Consider the following 25,305-nt stretch of genomic DNA (forward strand, 5'->3'; position numbering starts at 1 on the left):
CTGTCTAGAATTTATGTATGAGTGATATAATATGCAATGGCAGTGTCACTGCAGCTCGCATAGTGGCCGTCACGCAATATGTCAATAGTAGGGTGCAATATTTGTACATTGTTTTAAAAAGAATAATTTATGCTCCCAGGCTATGACCAATGAGTCTTGATTAGTCAGTAGATTGATAAGGTCAGGTCACTCAGCCGAGGTGTCCTAGTTTTTTGTGACTTTTTAAAGTACTAATTGTAGTATTTAAAAATACTACAATTACTACTTGTATTTCATATCTTGTTAAATCTTATACATGTATCTGTCATGCATTTTCTTTGTATTATTGACAGCAAGTCCCTTATTTCGTCATTACTATTGCAAACAGTCATTTCCATATCAAATTAGTAGACTTTCTGTTAAAACAAATCACTGCTGCCTAATGGGATAGTAGTTGACCAATTTTCGGTATCCTGTGACCCTCCTGGGCCATTTTTACTCTCTTCCAAGAGGTAAGACTCATTAATCTTATGACACCTCTGTGTGGTGACCTCAATACAAGGGCCGAATAAGTGTTAAGTATGAATTATTCATAACCAATCGATAGCTTACTTCACTTTGTACTAAACACCTCAAAAGAAATAAGTCCCCCTCTGAACATGTCGTCATAACATCGTAAGGTTTCATTTTGTACCAACAAAACTAACTTTGAAATAATTATATGACTGTTTACTAAGTGCTGTGTGAAAATGAGAGATTTCCATGACTTCAGAGCTGAATGAGCCTAAATTGAAGGCAAAACTGCCCTTTTCAAAAGTCACAAAGTAGGCCTATGCTTGTCACAAAAGTTGATTCATGGCTTGTTACTAATGGAAAACCCCATGTGTTTGAGTGCAGTTTAAAATCCTCACCAAGTGAACATTTACTGTAAAGTGTATCGATTCTTGATCATTCAGCCATGCAAATCCCCTTGATGCAGAGTTCAGCACAGTGAGTTGTAAGATGGTCAGTTCGATTCCTTGTCCCAATACGCCCTGCAGTTAACAAGCATAGGCCTACTTTGTGACTTTTGGAAAGGGCACTTTTTGTCTTCAATTTAGGCTCATTCAGCCCTGAAGTCATGGAAATCTCTCATTTTCACACAGCACTTAGTAAACAGTCATATAATTATTTCAAAGTTAGTTTTGTTGGTACAAAACGAAACCTTACGATGTTATGACGACACGTTCAGAGGGGGACTTATTTCTTTTGAGGTGTTTAGATCGCAAACCAAAGGAATTCGTCATAGGTTTGCGTTTCTAATAGAACACTGAATTTTGCATCACCCCTGCTAGTATGCACAATGTACCTTCCCAGCCTAACTGCAAGGAGCATTAAATCTGGAGTTGACAGTTGCTGATTTGCCTGTGTCCAATTGTTATTTAAATTAGCATATACGTTTTTAATACCAGAAGTAAGTTTGATAGAAATAGGCGTATTGGTATGCATAACACAGGTGTATAGCAAATGGTTCTAACTTTCAATTTTCATATCTAACCTACTCTGCACTGATTTTACAATAAATAAGTTATTTGAGGTATAATGATACCTACATCCTGACTCTGGAAAATAATTTAACAAAAACTTCATTTTGCATTTAGATTTTTAAGCCACCTACAGGAAACAATTTTGTATAGCCTTTTACTGAACTCAATTCATGGTATGCAGAAGTCCATACAGGTCCAGATGGACACATTCGTGGCTGATATCACACACAATGATCATGATGGTGTATTTAATGAAGCTTATATAATGTGCCAGCAAGAAACTCCAGACATATAGGCTTTCTAATGAAATATCACTGTCATATTCAAATATACCATGCAGATAAGGCCTTGATAAGATCATAGGACCTACTTAATCATACATGGACTATACTATTAGAGAAGTGGCGAAACTTATCATTATTACTATTAGGGTTCTAAATATTGACAGAGAAGGTAAGCAAGCATTACTGGGTTGATATGTATCAAATTCTATGAAGCATGGAGGTACTGGTTTCTTATTATGCTCAAGAACAGGGGACTAAGTTTCAGTTGCTTGGCAGGAAATCGGCTGTCTGAAAATATCCAGTGTATTTTTCCTATAATTGTTTATGTTCAGCCTTATCACTAGGTAAACAAGTGTACTGATCTTACTCACCAATCAGTAAAGCTTTTATAATCATGTGATGGCTTAAGCCAATTGTTAACATGCTTAGGAAAAAGGCTAAAAATTACTGAATGTCTGTGCATTTAGTTTCCAGTCTACCTCGCTCTCGCAGGTTATCTCCTGCTTCCAAAACTTGATTTTAATGATTTTCGATTGTACAAGTCAAGGTACAGTGTACCGGTATAGATAATGGCGCACATAGCCAGGCCTGCAAATGGTCGAAGTATCTGCTGAAAGTGCCCCCCCCCCAAATGATGGTGCAAGGGTCCGGGTAAATGGCACAAAAGAATGTCTGATGTTCCTTCCCAGGGGCGGCGGAACGATTTTGAAAGTGGGGGGGCCAGTCAGGGTGATGTAAAAAATAAAATAATGGCCGCGAAGCGGCCACCCCGTCGCGTTTGCGCGACGCAGGGGGGGTGTCTGAGGGGGGATGTGCCCCCCTCAGAAGTGAGAAACTTTTGCAAATTGAAGGCCCAATTGAAGCCATTTGGTGGACTATTCTGGCACTATCATTGTGAACAATTTTAGTTTGAAAAAACCGAAAATGGGTCAAATGAAGGCCCAAATTGAAGCCATTCGTGGATAAGTTTTCACTATTATTGTATAAATTATTGCTTTTAGTGTTGGGTGTCCAAAGCAGAAGCGAAAAGGGGATTTTTTATCCATAAGCCTACACACTGTATATTAACACAGGGGAGTTGGAAAATTTTGCAAAATGAAGGTCCAATTGAAGCCATTTTGTGCATCATTTTTACACTTTCTTAAGCATGTTGAGGGTATAGAATAGAGATTTGATTATTTATGTTCACTCAGACATGTTACACATGGCACATTATGGGTTAAAAGTGGGGGGGCCAGGCCCCCCAGTCAAAAAAGTGGAGGGGCCATTGGCCCCCCTGGCCCCCCCGGTTCCGCCGCCTATGTTCCTTCCTTATAATATCATCAGATAAACGTAAAATAAAACAATTACACACCATGTTTGAAAGATCTTCCCTAACGAAACTGTTTTACGGGCGTTGCTAGTGTAATTACATCCAGTGGCATTGCAACAATATGTACACGTTTCCTCCCAGAATCTGTAGCCACGAATCTTGCAGATTGGTTCACAATCCTTCATACAATTTCGCTCAAACAAGCTGTATATCCTGTTCTTTTTAGTCCATTGAACCTGAAAAGAGAATTTTGATGAAAAAAAAATTACCCCAGAATGTGTCTCACTTACCCCAAAGTGTTGGGGTAAGTGGGACAGTTGGGTCATTACATAATTGGCCCTGCCCTTCTGTACTGAATTGGAGTATCGCCCCAAAACTAACACCAGATATTGTCCTAGGATTATACTTGAATTATAAAAACATAAGTCCCAATCTTTAGTCTCTTATATGAGTTGTATATCCAATAATATCCTTAAGTTTACCCTGGCCCCATCTTACCCTACAGACAGCAAAGAATTAAGGTATCAGTTATGCTCACCCCTGTATTAACCTGTATATCCGACATACATTCAAATATACCAAAAAAACAGAAGCCAATTCCTGTACCCTTTAGCTCTGATTTCAGACCCCATTTAGCTTATTTGTTGAAATCGGTTGAGAATTAAAGAAACGGCGATTAGCTCAAGGATGCAGCTAATGTAGCTATTTGCTGCTGGGTGAAATAACCGGTACCTTAATTCCGTAAACAAGTTCATCAGGATTGTCAGTAGATATCATTTATAAAATTTCATGTAAACAAATCCAATTGATTATTTGGTAAAATGATGTTAAACATACCTAACAATGACGTTTCGTGCTACATCGTAGCACTTTCTCAAATCGACTGACCAATTCTCCCAGTCCTCCTCGTCTGCTTCCTGTCGGAGCGTGACGTTGGTGGCGCTGTTTTAGGTGGTTTTAGGAGTTGGTCATAGATGTGCGGCAGGAAGTGATTTCCTTCATCCCGGTTGAGTGTGTTGGGCCCCCTTTTCCGTATCCAAATTGCTTCTTTTATGTGTCTTCTATTTCTGTTTTGCTCTCTGTCTTTTATGCTCGCGTCTTCCCAATTGATCACATGATTATCCTCCGCTACATGGTCAGTAATAGCGGATTTGTTGACCTCACCGGTGACCGAGGCCTTCCTCTGAGCTCTGGTATAAGCCTTAGTTGAGGCTTTTCTGCTTCGGTTTTGTGTTCTTTAAGCCGCGTACCTAGAACTCTAGAGGTTTCACCTATGTAGGTTTTTTCACAGTTGCGGCAGGGGATTTCGTAAACGCATTCGGCGGTTTGTAAGGAATCGCGTTTGTCCTTAGGGTGGACCAGAATGTTTCTTAATGTCTGGTGTGGCTTAAAAATGATGTTTGAATGCCATGCTTATTAAATATCCTCCTAGCACGCTGCGAAAGCCCCACTTTGTAGGGGAGGACGACCATACCTCTAGTGACCGACTGTGACGTTTCCTTTTTGGGGGGTTTCTTTTTGTCCACGTCTTTGAAAGCCCATTCTGGGTACCCACAAAGTTTGAGGGCTTCCTTGATTTTGCTTTCTTCCATTCGTTTGTCTTCCTCCTCTGTGATGACTTTATCCTTTCGATCCATAAGGGTTCGAATGACGATGAGTTTATGCTGAAGTGGGTGGTGAGATTGAAAGTGGAGGTACTGATCCGTGTATGTCTTTTTACGGTACACTAACAGTTTAATGGAGCCATCGGGTTTCTTGACAATGAGGGTGTCAAGGAAGGCGATTTGTTGGTTTTCTGATTGATGTGTGAAGTGAGCTGTTCCGCTGATCCTTTCTTAACAATTTGCACATCGTCCACATATCTTTTCCAAAGTCCAGGTTGACAGTTGACCGGGGCTGTGGCAATGGCTTCTTTTTCAGGCCACTCCATGTAGAGATTAGTAACTATTGGACTAACCGGGGAGCCCATCGCGGTACCAAATTTTTGTTGGTACACTTGGCCGCGAAAGGAGAAGTATGTGGTAGTGAGAGCAAAAGCTAAAATCTCCATGACGTCGTCTACAGTTAATTTGGTTCTCTCATTCAGCGAGGCATCTTCAGTTAACCGGTGCCTAATAATCTCAAGGGATTCGCTAATGGGGGTGTTAGTGAACAGAGACACTACGTCATGAGATATGAATTCCTCGCCCTCGTCAATCATTATTTCAACTAAGTCCTCGGCGAGATATTTGGAGTTAATGACATGGTGCTGCGACTGGCCTACTAAAGGACCTAGAATTCTGGGTAGCTCTTTGGATGTCTCGTACATAATCGAGCCGCAGTAGTCCACTATAGGTCTCAACGGGGTGCCGGCTTTATGTATTTTAGGCGTGCAGTACATTCTAGGGTGTTTTCAACAGTGGGGTAGAGTTTCCAATACTCTTTGACAGTGATCTTTTCTTCTTTCTTTAACCTAGTGAGTAAGCTTACAAGCTTTTTCTTGTAACGCGCGGTTGGATCGCTCTTGAGTTTCTCATAGGTTTTGTCATCATTTAACATGTTTACTTTTTCCTCATAGTCCTCCTAATTATCCAACACTACTGTTGATTTACCTTTGTCAGCCGGCAGGATCAGAATTGTATCCTCCTTTCTAAGGTCTTTTAAAGCGATTTTCTCATCTTTACTTAGATTAGACTTGGTTTTATTAGTGGATTTCAACACCCCTACCAATTTCTGCGCGTAACTGGGCCGCGTCGCTAGCGCCAAGGCCAACACACGCTTCCTCAGTGGCCACCATATAGTCATTAAGCACTGCATTGTTATTATCTGGCGCGACTGCAAAATTCAGCCCCTTTGCTAGCAGCGTGGTTTGCGGGGTCGTCAAGTTGTATTTTGACTTGTTAATCACCCATTTTTTGAGTTGAGTACCACTTAGATCAATTGTCTTTGAGTTGGGTACCACTTAGATCAACCTCTAGAGTTCTAGTAGGTACGCGGCTTAAAGAACACAAAACCGAAAAAGAAAAAGCCTCAACTAAGGCTTATACCAGAGCTCAGAGGAAGGCCTCGGTCACCGGTGAGGTCAACAAATCCGCTATTACTGACCATGTAGCGGAGGATAATCATTGTGATCAATTGGGAAGACGCGAGCATAAAGGACAGAGAGCAAAACAGAAATAGAAGACACATAAAAGAACAATTTGGATACGGAAAAAGGGGCCCAACACACTCAACCGGGATGAAGGAAATCACTTCCTGCCGCACATCTATGACCAACTCCTAAAACCACCTAAAACAGCGCCACCAACGTCACGCTCCGACAGGAAGCAGACGAGGAGGACTGGGAGAATTGGTCAGTCGATTTGAGAAAGTGCTACGATGTAGCACGAAATGTCATTGTTAGGTATGTTTAACATCATTTTACCAAATAATCAATTGGATTTGTTTACATGAAATTTTATAAACGGTACCTTAATTATTTTACTATCTATAGTTTCACTTAATCACAACGGTATAGTGTCACTTACTTTACAATAATGCTCTTGATCCTGGCATTTCCTTGGTGTATAAAAATGTGTCACATTTGCTATACAATTCCCGGGATTATAGGTGTACTTGAATTTCTCTAAACAGTCATAACAATATAACGGACCAGAATGATTAGATAGTGAAATACCCATGGTTTGGTTTGGTACCATTGATCCTAAGGAAGAAAACAAGAAACACAATCTCTCATTTCAAATATTGAGTTTTGGTTTTGGTCACGTGGTTTCCTATTATCCGGCCTAAGCTCTTGACTGACATGATTATCGATATCTTTGTTTCTACCCTTTGTTAGAAACTTAACGTTTCTAGCAAGGAGATTTCAGTGCGTTATATAATCGTGGTTAAGAAAATAATCACTTGGTTTGAAGTTATCTGATCTAAGTATACAAAAGAAATGTTTAAATTTCGCAGTGCAATATTCACGAGCAGATAAGTCGAACAAGTCAATCTACATTTGAAAGCGTGGGCTCGATTTCCAAATTAGCCATAGCTTATTTCACTGTGAACAAATATAGACCATCAAAATATTTGAGATTGAGATAAACTTACCGCTAATAGTTAAATGTATAGATGATACGACAAGAAATGCTGCGTATATGAAATAATTCACTGAAACTGAAACAGGCAGTAAAGACATCATCGTCCATATCAGTTGTAAGTTGTTTCAAATTAGAAGACCTTGATTCAGAACCAATATTTTGCGACCCATGGCAAGAATTTAACTGATGCGTTGAGAATCTCTTGTTTGATGTCAATTCATTTGTTGCGAGTATCCTCTCGCCCAGGCCTCAACTTGAGAAAGATGACTGGTATCTGTTTACACGTTCGCCGAAAATTAATTCACTTTTTGGATAATTTAAGATGATTTTGCTCTCAAAAAACATGCAATTGATGATTTTCCTGCCAATATTATAGAAGTTGAAACGCTCATTATCACACTTCTCGTGACAATAACGCCTAGCTCATTTCAAGCGTCAAAGCTGTTGTTAAATGATGAACGTATAAACAATATCGCTCAAAACCAATCAATAATTCATTGATATAATAAATTATTTTGCCAAATTAAAAACAAGGACATCCAATTTCTCCAATGATAACTTAAACATAATAATAGCTGATCGGAGAAACTGCTGAAGATTTTGATTTTGAAGTAAAATAAGTAAATATCTGTTCGAACTTGGCTCGGGAACTTGGTCATTAAGCATAATACGTCTGAATTTGATTATGATAAAATATAATGTATGGTGTAATATTATTTATTTTAATTAGTCATAAACAGTTGTACATAGAGGATTCAACGATAGCAAATGATTAGAACAAAGACTCGAATGTATTTTAATGACTATAAACGCTATTTTATTGCACACCTTTTATGCCTTTTTGACATTTGTTTATTCAGTCAATAACATAATAGTGTCAAATATTAATTAAACTTATCTAATAACTCTAATGTCAAGTACAATTTTTGATTGTGAGAAACAGTACTGCTGTCGATTAAAATTGTGACCTAATTTAATACACCAATAATCAATAATTAAAGAGCGTGCATTTATCATGCGATTGGCTTGTGACATTTGAGGTGAATTGATCATAGTCTCGGTACCAGCCGGTACCACGGAGGAGCACAAACCGGCTGGTACCGAGACTAAATTGATCGCCTTAACGTATGAAATTAATTAAAGCCATAATGTACGATCTTATAATATGAAATTAGTTACCTTTTCAAACCTCAGTATTAGGTATATTTGTATATATGCCCTATTTATGTCCCAACTTACATCTAAATCATGTGTAAATGGAATCAGCCAAATTCGTTATTTGTCAGGTTACAGAGCAGCGGGGGTTTCTCTGACTGGTATTAAAGCACCGGATGGAAATTGGATGGAAATCGTACAGTATGGCTTTAAAAATGTACATTCACAAGAGTTAGGTCCTATTTTGTTTTGCTCGTATTCTTACTTTCAAAATTTCTACATATTGAAATAAAATGCTAGTAGTTGTGACAGTCGCTTTATCTATAGCGAATACGTGAAGGTGACAGTTCAGATTCGAAGGCACAATTAGGGAAAACTGATGTGTCAACACATTTTGGCACTGGACACACCCAGTAGCTAAAATGTGTAAGTCGACGTGATTTTCAGTGTACTGCCCTCAGCTAAATATGCCATTTAAAAGTAAATGCAGTTGGTTACTAAGCTTTACTAGCCAGTGAGTTGGAGTTAGCACAAGTGAATAATTTATTTATTTATTTATTTAATATATATCATATAATTACCAGTAATTTTGAATTTCAAAATAATTAATAAATCAATATTTATCATTTATTTTATTTTTAAAAACTTCTTTAGGGGCTGTGCAATAATTATGAGCCCTGGGGATGGGGGTAAAATGGGGGGGGGGGCAAGAAATTTTTGCGAGCCAAAAGGGGGGGCAAGCAATTTTGGCAAGCCGAGGGGGGGGCAAGCGATTTTTGGCACGCATTCATGTGGCGCCTTTTAAATAAAACGAGCTAACAAGGCTTAAGAAAACGGTACGGAAACGCTTAAATATGCAAATTTTCCTGCTCGCTGCGCTCGCAACATGTATATAGACCATTTAAGGTTTCAAAATTGGGATCCCAAAAATTTGGCATGTGCAAGGGGGGGCCAAGAATTTTGGCGGGCCGAGAGGGGGGGGCAGGTGTTTTTTGGCGGGCCGAGAGGGGGAGGCAAGCAATTTTTGGCGAGCCGTTTGGAAATTTTACCCTCCGAGGGGGCTCATAATTATTACACAGCCCCTTAGTAAATAAATAAATAAATAATAAATTATTATATTTTTCACGATTTAAAAAAAATATTAGTTGTTGACATTTTTTCTTTGATTATTTTTCTTTATTTCACTTGTTTGATTATTTTTAAATAATTTAATAATTTTGAACTGCCAAAGTTACTCTCTAAATGTACACCGAGTGGAAAAAAAGTGAAATAGTAGGCCTAAAATGGAGGTAAATCCCTAACAGGATTTAAAAAAAGTAGTCTGTAAGAGTGATGCGCAGTAAATGTACTTTCTTTCATTTTCCACTCAAAAACGGGATGTCCTTTCACATCCTTGAAAGAGTGGAAATTCTACAATTACGGTTACATTTCAAGCTATTTCAGCCCATCACATTGGGCGCCCCAAAAATCTTATTTACTACAAATCCACATTACACCGCCGCGGATTTGGTGGTGTGCTCCCTTAATTATTATGTTACTGAATGGTAAAAGCAGCTCGTAACCTATGAGTAAATATTCCGAATGGGCATTTAATTTCTCCCGCACTTTCTCTCGTTGTTTGCGGAATGTAGCCTATTGTTTGTTTAATCTGTAAATTAAACCGTTTTATGTAAGTAACCCGGGGTAAGTAACGCACACATTTCAATCAGTTCACTCGTTGCAATCCGTTTGACCAATTCCATCCATTTCGACCCGTTTAATTCGTAATAATATTTGTATTGTACCCAAACTAGTACTAGTAGTACTAGCTACTAGTACTAGCTAGTACTAGTAGCAGGGGGATGACACTCTATTCACGTGGTTTCTTTTCCAACGCTAAAAGATTACGAATTTTGGTGGTTTGTAAATGAAAAGTGTCCGCACTATCGATTGATTACGTAACTGTTATGAATAATTTATTAGTTTTTCAATGCAATCGCCTCGACCCATTAATACATAATCTGTATTTATCAAAGTACTTGGAATAGCAATCTGGTGAGTTCACTGAACTACGCCCAAATACTGATGGAGTTTTAATGGCGCTAATCCTCTCCATACACAGATGAACAAATACAATAGGAGAAGGTCAACACATATGACCTCCTATATGACATGTTATATGAGATGTACAACAACCTGAATATCATAAAGATCAGTGTTCGTTTGTGCATATGAACTGCATATTTACAATACTAAATATTACTCGTTATATATTATGTCAAATATTGGTATTATGACAACACGGTATATACATTGTATATAAAACGACTAATAGATCCTACTATCATGGCGTCAGGTCATTGGTTCATCATATCCCGTATGTTTCTTAAAATTCATTCATATTTGAGACAAATTTCTGTGCCCATTTTATAGGCGTACAGGTGGATCCGGTTTTTTGTCATTTTCATTTCTTTTTGATGAAAGAATTAAGGTTTTCCACTGCACGGAGGCCACTATGTGATACTAATTTAATGCTATTTGTAAATGAATGCGGATTCCCGGTTGTTGTTTTTCCACAGTGTGACAACTGTCCACCCATCCAGACAACATCATCACATAATAAAACGTCTGTATTTTTACGATGAGTAAATATTAAACTGAACTTTGCCTTGGAACATTGTGTAAGACGGTGTAAGATTTTGTGGGCGCCCTCAACATTATTATCCTCTTTGTATCCGTAAATGACATGGCATAGACTGTGTGAATTCTATGAAGACTAGGGGCCTACTTATACATGGGGTCATATCCATGGACACAAGTAACGATAATTGACAACACGATACGCGACTGTATTTAGGGAGGCTAACCACTAATAATTAATAATGCCGGGTAGGGCCTCTCCTGGGCGACTCGTGTGGGCAAGGACGCTTAGGACGGTGACCAAATGAGTCTCAAATTTCACCGGGGAGGGGCACTCAAGTATGATAATGTAGGCCTATACGCATGTGTGGCCAACTTTTTTAAACACCCCCCTAAAACGAGTTTTACCCTACCAGCAAATTTAGGATCAATAGGCCTAAGCTAACTTAATACACTAAAGGAAGTTTTGGATGAGAAAACGGACATTTTGATGAGAAACGGCCAAAATGGTGAGAATTTAAATTTTCTCATTCTTTTGGATGAGAAACTTCCTGGTGTGTGTGTCAATCATTATTGTCTTATTAAAATCCGGGACTTTGGTTGACCTGTGCTAGACTCCAGCACATGTTAATGACGCAAAGACAGTTGTGGTAACACCATGGTCGCAGACCTGCAAAAAAGCTCAGAAACAGATAGTAGTGAAACCAGTTTTTATTTTCCTTGCTCTAGCGAGTTCACAGAGAAGGTGTTTCTAGTACAATGCAGCGTCGGACTCTAGCTGAGAGCGTAGCCTGAGTCCAAACGGACTCCAAGAAGGGCTCTCCATACACAAATGAACAAACACAAAGGAAAGTAGTCTCCTCCGTGACCAGCTTGATTTCGATGGAGCGAAACCAAATTGGCTGCAGAGGAGACGGGTAATTTTGCCATGCAAATGAGGTGAGTGCCCTCTCAAGAATAGCTACTCTCTGCTAGTAGCCTATAAGCAATGATAAGACCTTCAACATACTGTGTGCTTTTAATACGGCTGCCGCCAGAGGATGATTTATAAAGCACTTCCCAGCAAGTCTTGCGGTTAGCACAGCTGTGTGAGTGAACATGACCAGGGGGGTGACACTAAATTCACGGCTTTTGTTTAGCCACGCAAACCTATGGCAAATTTTGTTGGCTTGCTCTCAACAAAGTGAGGCAAGGTATCGATCGGTTATGAATAATTCACATCAACTCTTACTCAGCCCATGTGATTGAGGTCACCACATAAAGTTGTCGTAAGTTTAGCGAATCGAACCTGCCTGGAACCTGTTGAAGATAGTAAAAAGCGCCCCCAAGCAAGGTTAGACCGGGCGGAAGTGGGTCAACTACTATGATCCCATCAGGCCACAGTGATTTGTTTCTGCAAGAAAGTCTTTTAATTTGATAAGGGAATGTCTTGTTGATATAGTAATGTCGAAATTGAAACTAACTATCGATAATAGAAAGGAAATATACGACAAGCATAAGATATGAAATACAGTGAGTATTTGGAAGTCAAAAAATCATTTGACACTTCACGTGACCTTCCAAAATGGCACCCGCGGCAATAGTTTTTGCCATGTGCTTCCTCCCTGTGGAAAAGTATCCCGAAAAATATCAATCTGCACTAATACACCTATTGGTGTAGCCTGCCAGTATGAATTATTGTTGAAAAGTAGAATAGCACCATACTTTTGACATTTAATTGTATACCGCCACTAATAATCCAAAAATCCGATCTTTATTCATCACGTCTATTGGCTCATTTTCTTACATTGAACTATTATAGGCACTTCAACATCGATGATAACCAGCGTACACCACAAGACCCCAGAAAAAAAATCATAGGCTCACGTCAAGCCGTCTGTACACCTGTCTTCAATCATTATAATAGATTGAATACAATACCGTTCTTTTCAAAGAGACTAATCTTACAGGTGCAAGTGATTAGCATTTCTTTGACATCTATGGTTCAATGCATCGGTAGGTCGTACTGCATGAACGTGAGTGCGGGCGATATAGTCAAAATTGTACTCATCTATTGTTATGGTAGTTAATCCGATTTAAGTACGTCACTTCGCCAGCGTGCCTATAAACATATTCTGTTAGGGAGTAGCCTACATTAAACAATTACAATTGAATACCTGAGTGGAAGAAGGGCCCAACTCCATCGAAACTGTTTTTGAGATATAAAGAAAAAACTTAATATTTGGAAAAGTTTTATAGACAGAATGTTTTCATCTTCAGTGGACCTTTAATACATGAACATACAATATTGCATACATTCAAAATTATATATGATGTTTCCATGGCAATGGTACAGGTCTTAATACGAGCTGGAGTTGGGCCCTTCTTCCACTAATATATTGTTAGTGCCAGTTCCGTAAGCAGATGTGTTATGAATAGCTACAGAAATTTGATAATTATCCATTAATTGCACAAGTAGAAGCATGAAACATGTTAGCAAGAAAGTTTATTGTAGTGAAAAGCATATTTCATGGATGAACAAAATTCCTCTTTAATCCAATATTTGTGGAAGAAGGGCCCAACTCCATGGAGTTGGGCCTTTCTTCCTTGAAAACCATGATTAAGTGTACGTGGAAGACTATTTAGAGAGTTAATTTTGGCTCATCTTTCACACACAAGGAAGAACAGTCTGCAGGCAATAAAATGCTGGGTCTAACTCATTTTTGTAAAAAATTGGAGTTGGGCCCTTCTTCCACTCAGGTATTCAATTTCAAACTTTGTGATTGGCAATAGACCCCTACCGGTAGGCCTACATTAAAAAGTATGCATGGGTGGTGACACCCAGGAGCGATTATAGTATTTGTTTCCTAGCTACATCATATTTTGATTGTTTCCGTTTGCCATAATTTAACACAGAATAAAAGCAAAACTCACTGAAAAATAACATTTGCTGAAAAATCAACTAAGTTTAGGGAGTGTTCAGAAATACTTTGGTGGGGGTGACAATATATTTTTTCGTGTTACAAATTTTAATTTTTTATTCCCTCTTCGTGAACCAAAAACTTTGTTGACCCCCGGTCTCACAAGTTAATGGACCTAAAACTGTTATGACCCCCACCCTCATATTTTAATATTTAAAAGTACAAAACTATTTTGCCCCCCCCCCCAACTTGTACCATTGTACATCAAACGATAGAGGATATTATTAAATAATACTAAAACTTGTATTCATGTCAGTGTTGTGAGTCGGTAAATTACCGGTTAATTTACATGGTAATTTAGTAAAATAGGGTAATTTTTTTAAATTAAAACTTCAAATAATATTGTTTTTGTTAAAATGTACGTTCGGCACATAGGCCTACGCGTCATGGCCTACACTGCCTGGCAAAGCTAGTCTGGTCGGAATGTGCATAATAATTATGTTTCGTTCGGTAGCCGATACAAACGGAAACTACTCCCTTGATCAAACGTCTATTATATTAACGCCCTCTGGCCAGGTCAGACCATCATTTTAATAACAATATGCTATTAACATATGAATTGGACACATGCAAATTACGAAGTGTCACATCCTGATTTAATAATCCTTGACATGACACCAGGGGGATGACACTCTTATTCACATGTTTATTTACAACGCAAACCTATATCGAATCCCGGTGGTTTGCGAATAATGAAATGTCCGCATCCCAGGATCAATTAAACCCTGGTATGAATTATTTATTAGCTTTCGCCACGATCCGTTTTGCAATAACATAAAAGCACTTCAAATAACAGCCCGTTGAGTTCAATGAACTACGCCCTGAAACCGATGGTGTTGTGTCTTGTAAAGAAGCTCTCCCATTGACCTCTATTCAGGTCAGTGAGCTCTCCATACACAAATGAACAAGTACAATAGGACAAGGCCAGCACCTATGACCTGCTTAGTGATATGTTATTTAAGTCTTCTAAAGCTTAAATATCTTGAAGATTAGTATTCGTTTGTGCATATGGACTGCACATTTCACACCGTCGACGTCCTATACGATAAATATAAATTTAATACTCCGTTGGTGAGCGACGGGCGAGTGGTAGTGAGCGACAGGCGAGTGGTATTTCACTGAACGCAAGAAAAGGAGTTCTATCTGATTGGCTAGCAATCGATCGCTTAGGTCGCTCAGTAGTCAACTACAAACTCATGCATTCAATTCGATTGAAATCGATTATTCTATTATTGACGAAGATACAGAGCGTGATAGTGTGTCAATAATGTACATTGTATTGCACCTGGTTTTACCAGCATTCCTTTATAAAATAATTTTCTCAAAGAGTTAAATATTATCAAAATTTTTACTCAGGATTTCAAATGTTTTACATCAAAATTGCAGTTAAACATATCCACAGCAAAATACCGGTCCTCACTAATTAGTACATTTAATTTCCAGTTAGTACATTTAAACGAAACCTGTGATTTACGTGACAACAAATAAAATTTTCTTACAATAGAAATATCATATGGGATACTGATATGGTAGGCCGCAACCGCCACAACGTGGAGCTGCTACGCGTAGCTGACTTTTTGTTCCGTGGAGCCAAATTGACCAATCATGTTAGAGTTTTTCATTACTCGGAGGTAAAACTGACCAATCAAGTACGACTTACTCATTACGTGAAGCGAATTTAGTCATTAAGAATTTGCCAGACGAGCTTCACGTAGTTGCAAGATATCCTCGGTCACGATAGTTATGATTCAAAAAGTAATTTATGGAAAGTACGAACCGACTTATTATTAAGATGGACATGCACTCACAAGAAAATCATACAGTATTGTACACAACTATATAGCTAGGCAGAGTGTTGGTAAACCATGCACACAATTCTGCGATCTGCAGTGTATCGCCGGGAGCTGATTTGTACATCTTGCGCGGCGTGGCCTGCGGAATTCGACCTTCAGCAAACCAGTTCGGATTTACTTTATATACTAGTAGTAGGCCATACATACTGTAGTTACGGTACTGCCCGTTTTCCTATACACAATACTCAGTGCGCTCACCATTGACGCGTGACCTAGTGTATGTTAGAAGTATTATGCCATTGCCTATATGACGTCACTGTGTAAAAAATAACCAGTCAATATTTAAAGTATTCTCTGAAATTCTAGAAAATATAGTTTTGTAACATTTCCTAAATTTTTAGCTAATTTAGGTGTTTGGAAATATTGGTATTAGGAAGGATATGTAAACGACAGATAACACCAAAAAATATGAACAAATTATTTCTAAACCGTGTTAAGTCTGCAAACCATTATGCTTCTCATTTTCAAGAACGCTGGTTAACAATAAGCAGACTATTGTCTCATTTCGTAAACAAAAGCCCAGACAGTATTGTTACCTTGCGTTCGCTTTATAATCATTCACCCAACTGAAACTATAATACCAGCTCATTGTTCATTGCACAGGTAAAACAGACACAAGTGCAGTGTGTATTTAACCAGAGAAGATCTGATGTAACATAGTTGAGCTGTTTTCATTGAGTGTTATCTTGGTTTAATAGCTTTTAATGGGGTTTAAGTCCTTCAAAGGTCGTGGTGAATTCTACTGTAGACATGACTGCATCATGATTATTTTAAAGTCAACAACATTCAACAATATGATCACCGTGATAGTATGACAGTATCAGTACCGTGGGTGTCAGTGATCCTGGCCTGACACAGTAGACAAACAAACCAACACGCCACACACATGGCACATGCATGCAAGGTAACATTGACTATACACTAATCAAACAATGGTATTGATCCTGTACAACTGTTGGTGGTTTATTTACATTCGATTCATTTAAAATCCACATAGTAAACATTAATTTTGGCAAGAGTTTTTCTCTCTGGAACGATGATGCATCAACTGGCTCCGCGTAATGAAAAGATCTAACATGATTGGTCAATTTAGCTCCGCGAAGCGAAAAGTAAGCTACGCGTAGCAGCTCCACGTTGTGGCGGTTACGGCCAGCCATATACTGATCATGCGAAAATCGTAAAACATAGAATAGAAACAGTGTGGCCGGCTCTCAAAATCTCAAATTGTATGCATAGCCTGAGTCGCACGGCCTATCTCGAAGAAAATCACCATGCGTAGTTGTTGAAAAACGTGAGGATTTATCGTACTACCACGGCAATTTTTAACACGAAGATATAGGGATGATGATGGTGTGCATTTATGATGCAAAATATTAGTTCTTATATAAAATTACAAATATTGGAATTATGACACACGGTATAGGTGATATATAAAACGACTAATAAAATCATGTCATCATGGCGTCATGTCAAAGGTTCATTATATCCCGTATGTTTGTCTAAATTAATTAATATTTTGAGAACAATTTCTACACCCATTTAATATGTACTCAGGTGGAACCCGACTTTTTTTAATTTTCATTTCTTTTTATGTAGCAAATTCAGGTTTTCCATTGCGCGGGGCCGCCGGGCAATACAAATTTAGGCTAACATTGAATAAACGCGGAATTAAGAATAGGCGTTTCTAGTACATACAGCGTCTGACTCTACCTGAGGACCTAGCCTGAGTCCCATGGGCTCCAAGAATGGCTCTCCATACACAAATGAACAAATACAATGAAGGGTCGCCATTGCTCTCCATACACAAATGAACAAATACAATGGAGAGTCCGACTGCCATGCAAATGAGCCAAGTGTCCTCTCAAGGTATGCTCTGTGATGACACCACTGCCCGCCCACTGCATACACACGTGCATGGTTAAATTTGAATTTGGACAGATATATTTACAATAAAAACACCTTCCAAAAGTTGGTCGATTTCACATTTTATGTTATCTACAGAAGGTGTGAATTATCCTTCATGCATACATCACTTTAGATCTGAAATCGACCAAGTAATAATGACACACGGGCAATTCTAAAACAACATCTTTTGCACAGAGTTCAATGGGATTTGAAAAGTAAAGTGGCAGTTGAAAGTCTAGTGATAACACTTTTACAGTGCATGATGGGGCTTCCTTAAATCATCCTCTGGGCTGCCGCTATACCATGTACATACAGAGAAGCAGTATAATTTATACGTGATCCGTGATAGCGGTACGGTAACGATGCCATGCACAGCGTTATCATCCCTATATCGTCGTGTCAAAAATTGCCGTGATAGTACGGCGAATCCTCTCGTTTTTCAACAGCTACGCGTGGCGATTTTGTTCGAGATAGGCCGAGCGACTCAGGCTAAGCCATTTACACCATATGACTATCATAATGAGATACCGCAGAGTTTCTATTCTACACATTATTATGATTTGCGCATGCTCTAGTACGTATCCCCATATGATGTTGCTATAAAATTCGATTTGTTTTCAGGTAAAATCCAGGTTTTGTTTCCAATACACTAACTTGAAATGCAATACACTAATTAGCGGCCATGGCTGTTTGCTGTGGATATATTTTACTGCATTTTTATGCGTAAAGATTTTGAATCGAAAGTCAAAATTGTGATATATTTAATTTTGAGAATTACAATTATATAAAAGCTCTTATAAAGGAACACATTTAGCCCATTCAGCTAAGATCCAGGTGCTTGTATAGAATATTCAATCACACGTCTATAACACAATGCATATGTAAACTTTCTTTATCTGTATCAATAATAGAATATTGATTTCAATAGAATTGAATACATTTTGAGTTTGTACTAGCGATCGATTTCTAGCCAATCAGATAGAACTCCTTTTCTTGCGTTCGGTGAAATACCAATCGCCCGTCGCTCACCAATGGAGTATGGAGCTGTATGGAAAGAATATTTATAATATAGGGTATTGACACTGTGCCATGTTAGCTCGAAGTACTCGCACTTTCTCTGCAATTTTCACTGACAATATTAATGTGACATCTACTGGCACGGCTCCAGTAGTCAGTAGTGTGTAGCTGAATTCCTCAAGCCTTCTCCACTCCCCAAGCTTAGATTGGAGAAAATCAGTCTGAGCAACCTCCGACTATAAAGTAGTGTGATGAAGGAACAAAAATTCCTTTAAAAAAGGATTCTGGCGCTCAATGGGAGCTAATTTGATGTGGTCCGGGGATATGAAGTGCTGAATGATGTAACCGTTTGGATAACATTTTCTTCTTAAAAACAATTGTAACATTTACAGTAATCAAAGAAAGATTAGGAAATGTAAAATCTATTGCATTGGTAGAGGTGTAAAATGGTATGTAAGAGGATTGGTTTTAAACTCGTTAAAAAAAATAAAGCTCAGGTTACTTTCGCTTACTATTGTTAGACAATGATAAAGTAAAACGGGCTAATTCCGGACACTTTTGACTTTGCCACTTGGTTACTTACTTGATAATAGTACTAAATTTATTGTTTTTGCACTTGAATTTTTTTCTCTGTAGAAATTAATAAAATCAAATTACATAATTTTGCACATTTTAGCGGATTTTCAGGTCAGTTTTTCAGAAAAGAAAATTCCACTGCAAAGTAAATAGTTGATCAACTATGTAAATATGTTTGATGTTGAAATTTACTTAACTGTTACTGAATTTTATAATAGATCGATGTTTGAATTTCGAATTTGAGTTCCCATTTTCGGCTTTTGATTTGAGACTAATGACATCGCCTTGTGAAAATGGAACAGTCCAGATTTTACATTGATATATTATTACCATTGCAGTTTGCAGTCAATATTTGCATGATCAAAATTGGGTGTGATAATGCTTTCGAGACAATAAAACTATCTCTCAGTATCTCATTATCCGTCTCAGGTACTTTAGGACTTATTCTGTCACAAGGCAACAAAAATGGCTTCACCGATGGCTTCTCCACAAGTTATTCTGATCACTGGGTGTGCTAAAGGAATCGGCAAGGAAGCAGCTTTGTTTCTTGCACGAGATCCACAACGTCGCTTCAAGGTGTACGCTACGATGCGTAATATGGCGACAAGACAAGAGGAGCTGAAAACAGAGGCAGGGGATATTCTTAACGATACATTGTTTATTCGGGAATTGGATGTTACCAAGCAAGAAACTATTGATAAAACTTTGAAAGAAATTGTCGACACTGAAGGGAAAATTGATGTATTGGGTAAGATTTATAAATCCTATAATACACGGTTTCCCCCGGGGCACTTCAATATGAAATGGATATAGGTGTAGGGCTGGCACTTTCGCACTAAGGGGCATTCGGTGAGAGCAAAACGTAAAAAATATGGGGTCATTGGGTGAGAGCATGATTTTTGGCATTCGGTGAGAGCAAAATGTAAAAAATATGGGGTCATTGGGTGTGAACATGATCTTTTTTTCAAATGGAATCTTTGGGTGAGAGCCGAACAGCGCCGCAAAAACCTCAAAAATCGAATTTCTAGTTCTAAATGGCTTCAAATTTCATTGTTTTTCAAAATAAGTAACAAAATCAGTGATAAATGAAAGTTGCTGTTCAAATTGAACTTGTAAGGGTCTTTGGGTGACAGATCAAATGGAAAAATATGGGGTCTTCGGGTGACAGAGCATGTGTTCGTAAAAATATGGGGTCTTTGGGTGACAGCGATGCTGAAAAGGGGGTCTTAACAGCCCTACATACGCGTCACCTCCAAAGTTGGAGTGCCCCCGGGGTTTCCCCAAACGATTCTTTGAGTTAAAACCTACATAATTATAGGAAAAACTGAAAAGAGAATGCAGCCGTGACCGTTATCTATGAAAGATAATACGGTGGTATAAAACAAACCACCTTTCACCTCGCTCATGATAACACTTGCACGAGGATCGGTCAATCTACAAATGCATGATCACTTAAACAGTTAGACGCAAGTGACCGTGACTGAGACCCCAAAGTCACTTACATTTATTATTGAGGGCAGAATTAACCGTCCATTTGTTGCCGAAATGAGTAACATGTACTTTACACTTACCAGACATCCCATTTCCACCTACCTTTAATGCCATGTCTCCGATTTCACCAAAGGCACGACCCAAAGCTAGATTTATCATGTATATTACTAACGTTTTAAACACGTGTCGATATTACCAATTTAAAGGCCCACCTTTTTTGTGCCTGATTTTGCAGCGCCTGCTGGCTAGTGATTTTATACTAATTCTTTTACATAATCAAGTGTAATTTATAGAGATGTGCATAATGACGTATTTCATACCGTAAATACGGCGGACTTCTCAAATGCATTCAACAAAAGCATGATTGCAATCTACCGCGACAGTTCGTCTCACACACTTAACAAATGCACACTACGATCAAATAGGTTGATGGCAACATTTGATTGAATGGACTGCACTGCGCCATGATTACGGTGGTGAAGGACACCGGTTCAAATCCTTTGTTTGGAGCCAATCGATAAAAGCATGTAGGGCCTCTATACGTGTACAGTTCCAAAGACAATTCATAATCGTAAAGAATTGTCATCAAAATAATCCATGTTAGCGGTCCCCGGGGATGGGGTCCAAGGTCAATTTTCACCCCGCTTTTTTTCAATTTTGACATAAATACCATCATTGTACAAAATATACAGGAAAATATCATTTAGAAGAAGAAAATCTATCTTTTCAGTTAATAACGCAGGAATAACTACTGGAGCCTGGTGGGAAACGGGTCCAATGGAAGCCTACTATGACGTAATGGAAGTCAACTATTTTGGATGCGTCAGAATGACTAGGGCAATAGTCCCGTTCATGAAAGAGAAACGGAGCGGCAGGATTCTTCAAATCTCAAGTGTACTTGGATTTCACGGTATTTACTATCTGTTTTTTCGACCTGTTAGATAACAATTCACGCACAATAGTGTTAGAGCCCATTTATAATCCGACGTGCGGTTTTTCTTTTGTCACAAATACTGCGCCGGATGCGATATTTTTTTTCCTAGTCAACATTTGCATCACATAATACATTTACATGATATAGGCCTATGAGGCTGGATTGAGCTGTGTTCAGTTTTATACGGCGGATTTATTGCCATAATTATTACCTCTTACTTAACAAAAGAAAAACAAATTTATTCCAATTAAAATTCTACCAGGGTTCGAACCCACAAGCTTTTGATTAACAGTCGAGATCGAATACCACTACGCTGTGAGTGCTTCTGCCAGAAATGCGTTTGTTCATCATACTTATTGATTACGGAATAAATCGCAAACACACGATATATATATATTACTTGTCTATTACTAATAAATACGTATATAATCTCCAATCTATGCGGTTCCTATGCAAATGTTGACTAGTAAATTAATATAGGCGCGCCGGATTTGTCGATGCAGTTGCGAATCGCAATAAACCATGTCTTCATCGCAACAGGAAAACGTCGCCAATTAAACTGCCCAGTGACTGCAAAAACAGATTGAACACTTTTTTTTTGTAATCGAGTGGAGAGAATAAATTAATTCTTGTCTACCAGATTCAACATACCTTCGCCTCTATATTTTATAGTCGAGCACTGTATCTAGTGATGTAATGGTTTCAATATCATTTCTTACTATAATTAATTAATCAATCAACCAGATGAGTTACAGGGAATTCATTATTCATTAAATTGAACTCAATTTGAGCATTTTGTTGCTCAGTTTCCTTTTTACTTATTTTTGAGTATAATTTTTTTATTTAAAGTGATTGAGACCGAGACCAGATTAGCTCAGCGAGCTTTAGTACCCAATGTCTCTTTGATCAACCAGGGATCAACCAACATAAAGTATCGCGTATGCAAGACCCCAAATTTCAGGACTTTTGAAAAAAATACTGAACTGGCTTTGCTTATTTTCACAAAATTTCAGCTGTTCCACCATCTGCACAATACGTAGCCTCCAAGTTTGCCCTGGAGGGTTTTAGTGAATCGATTGCCCCACCATTGAGGAAGTTTAACATTTGGTAAGTACATGAATACGTATATAATGTGTATTATACCTGATTTTGAATACCTGGGTATTGAATAACAATAATTTTGATATAAAATTGGATCGATTGAGCCCATATTTATTGGCTATGAGTTTTGTCGAGACATAGTCAAGTCCAATATTTTAAAACTCATAGCGAGACCAATAAATATTGGGCATGAAGCATCTAATTTTTATAATTATTACGTTTTGGATCCAATATTTGCACACACTTGGATTCATCAAAACATAATAATGTACATTATTTTATTACTGCTATATGGGTAAGGTTAATTATTGACAAGTACTATTGATTAGCCCAAATTTTACCGACTATTGTGAAAAAGAGGAATATTACAAAATACACAGGCATTAATATTAATTGGTAACTTGTACTGTTATTGTTATCTTCCAAAATTGATGCACTAGACACTAGTTTTGGGTGACTGTGAACGTACCACTGTAGCGTTAATATTAATTGGTAACCTTCACATGTACTCCCGGCCTTTACTGTTTATTATTGTTAACTTCCCAAATTGATTTGCATATACTCATTGATGTGCCTGAATTCGATTGATAGCTCTATTGTTGGGTTAGCAACTATTTAAACTGTTGCGATTTGGTAGTTCACAGCATCTTGCGAATGGTAGTGAGGTTTGGCAAAAATTGTATTGATCATTTCATAGCGAGTGTGTAGGAGAATTCAAATATCACAGATATACTTTTGTAGGTCCAGTGGTTCTTGAGTTATGTTGTAAAGAGGGCTGAAACAACAACACTTTTGTAAAACGTACATAACTCATTAACAATAAATAAATCAAGCAAGTTTTCAAAGTATATGATTTGTAGAATCAACCTCTGCAAAACATCAAAGTATCATTTTTCAATAATATAATGCGTTCGACAATGAAAATCGATTTAATAATGGGAGCTTGATTATGCACCATTGATGCAGCACAAAACAAATCACAACTTCAAACTTTTTGAATCTGTTTATTTCTGCAGGGTGTCTCTTATTGAACCAGGATTGGTTGCGACAAAAATGGCTCGACAATTTGGCGATAACCCTACTGCTGTATATATACACAAAGCCAATCAAATACCAGGGGATGAAGAGCGAAGGATCGTCATGGATATGGTGACCTTTGACCCGGAAATCGTCATAGGAAATGAAATGCAGGAACCTCAAGAAATTGCGCAACTTTTTCAAGACATTATCCTTTCACCCAAACCTGATTTTCGGTATCAGACTTCTCAGACAATCAAAAGATTGGCAAAGCAACAATTTGTTGACCCGACGGGCAACGCGATCATGAATGCTTGGTTGAAGGAGTGACCACTCTTGTATTATCTATATTTTGGATCTAGGACCTAACAACTATAATGCCTATCATTATCATGATTATGTGGTTCTTTACGAAAAGGTCCAAAATGGCAATTATGTGATCTTTACAGGGAGTTTAACTGTTTTAATGCAAATGAGCCACGATAATCATTCATAGGAACTATACTTCATTTGGAAGCAAATTTGTACCATCCCGGCATTAAAATATGTCATTTTGTTCTAGTTTTTGACGAATGCGAAGGCATAGCCCAAAATATATCACCTTTGACCCTTTTACTTTTAACTTCTGAACGTCATGTTCTTAGATACATCCAACTTTTAAAGGCTGATGAGCAACCTAATTTCTTGTTTCTGGAAATAACATAACTAGAGCAAATTACTTGTTTCGTCTAAGTAGGCAACATAACATTTCGGGGCATGTGGATGATTAAATTTGATTGTTTGACTGGTTATACCAGCTTGTTCAAGTATAAATTGTTTATTTATTCCTAGTTTCCCAATGGGAAGGATCAAAACAAACAAATACATTTTTTGAATGAACTGAAAATGGTTGAATTTGTTGGGTTTTTTCTAACTGATAATTTGTTTTCTGTTTTGGATGCGTGTTGCATTTAATTCATTATCGTTTATTCATATTATCTTCTACTTGTTTACAGCTGGGCTTCTAATATCATGTAGTAAACATGACATAAATGTACAGATCCCAGTATCTTTTCTGTTGCATGTGCAAGTACATATGTTGTAAAAAGAAACAATTTTTGTCTCACCGAAGGTAAGAGACTATCACTTTTCCATAATATGTAAGTAAGTAAGTAAGTAAGTAAGTAAGTAAGTAAGTAAGTAAGTAAGTAAGTAAGTACGTTAATAAGTAAGGAAGTAAGTTTGACTAATATAGACCATTTCAACGTTCAGTAAAAATAAAATCTCTGAAATATTCAACGTCGAAATCCAAACCACCGAACGAACCTAATTTACACATGCAAAAAGGAGGGCTTCTCCTTGTTTGAAGATGTACGGGGATGTGCCACGGTATTCGGGTAACTTTTCGGCGATTTTGGTACAACGATGGGCGGGGTTTGCAATATTTATATGTATACGTCCCTTTCGATATGGCAACCTCCCCCTATCCCTTTCTTCGACATGCCAAAAATATTTGACCAACTCTTTACACAT

General features: G+C 38.0%; 1 protein-coding gene and 1 long non-coding RNA gene across 3 annotated transcripts; one reads left to right on the plus strand and one right to left on the minus strand.

The window, feature by feature from the left end:
* Positions 1-3,095: 3,095 nt before the first annotated feature.
* Positions 3,096-7,242, minus strand: LOC140172124 (uncharacterized). The gene is made up of 3 exons (XR_011861672.1): positions 7,176-7,242; positions 6,608-6,783; positions 3,096-3,337 (listed from the first exon to the last, which is right to left on the minus strand). It is a non-coding gene; the product is annotated as an uncharacterized lncRNA (long non-coding RNA).
* Positions 7,243-9,894: 2,652 nt separating this feature from the next.
* On the plus strand, positions 9,895-24,589 carry LOC140171252 (retinol dehydrogenase 8-like). Of its 2 annotated transcripts, none has more exons than XM_072194482.1 (5): positions 9,895-9,989; positions 19,680-19,998; positions 21,472-21,651; positions 22,689-22,782; positions 23,793-24,589. In XM_072194482.1, the coding sequence occupies exons 2-5, from the start codon at positions 19,716-19,718 to the stop codon at positions 24,121-24,123; spliced, it is 888 nt and encodes a 295-aa protein (XP_072050583.1). In that variant the 5' UTR covers positions 9,895-9,989; positions 19,680-19,715; the 3' UTR covers positions 24,124-24,589. The 2 variants fall into 2 exon arrangements, with proteins under 2 accessions (XP_072050583.1, XP_072050582.1); XM_072194481.1 differs by having other exon boundaries at positions 9,895-10,003; positions 23,793-24,588.
* Positions 24,590-25,305: the final 716 nt, after the last annotated feature.

This window comes from Amphiura filiformis, chromosome 15, assembly GCF_039555335.1.
Source record: "Amphiura filiformis chromosome 15, Afil_fr2py, whole genome shotgun sequence".
Lineage (NCBI taxonomy): Eukaryota > Metazoa > Echinodermata > Ophiuroidea > Amphilepidida > Amphiuridae > Amphiura > Amphiura filiformis.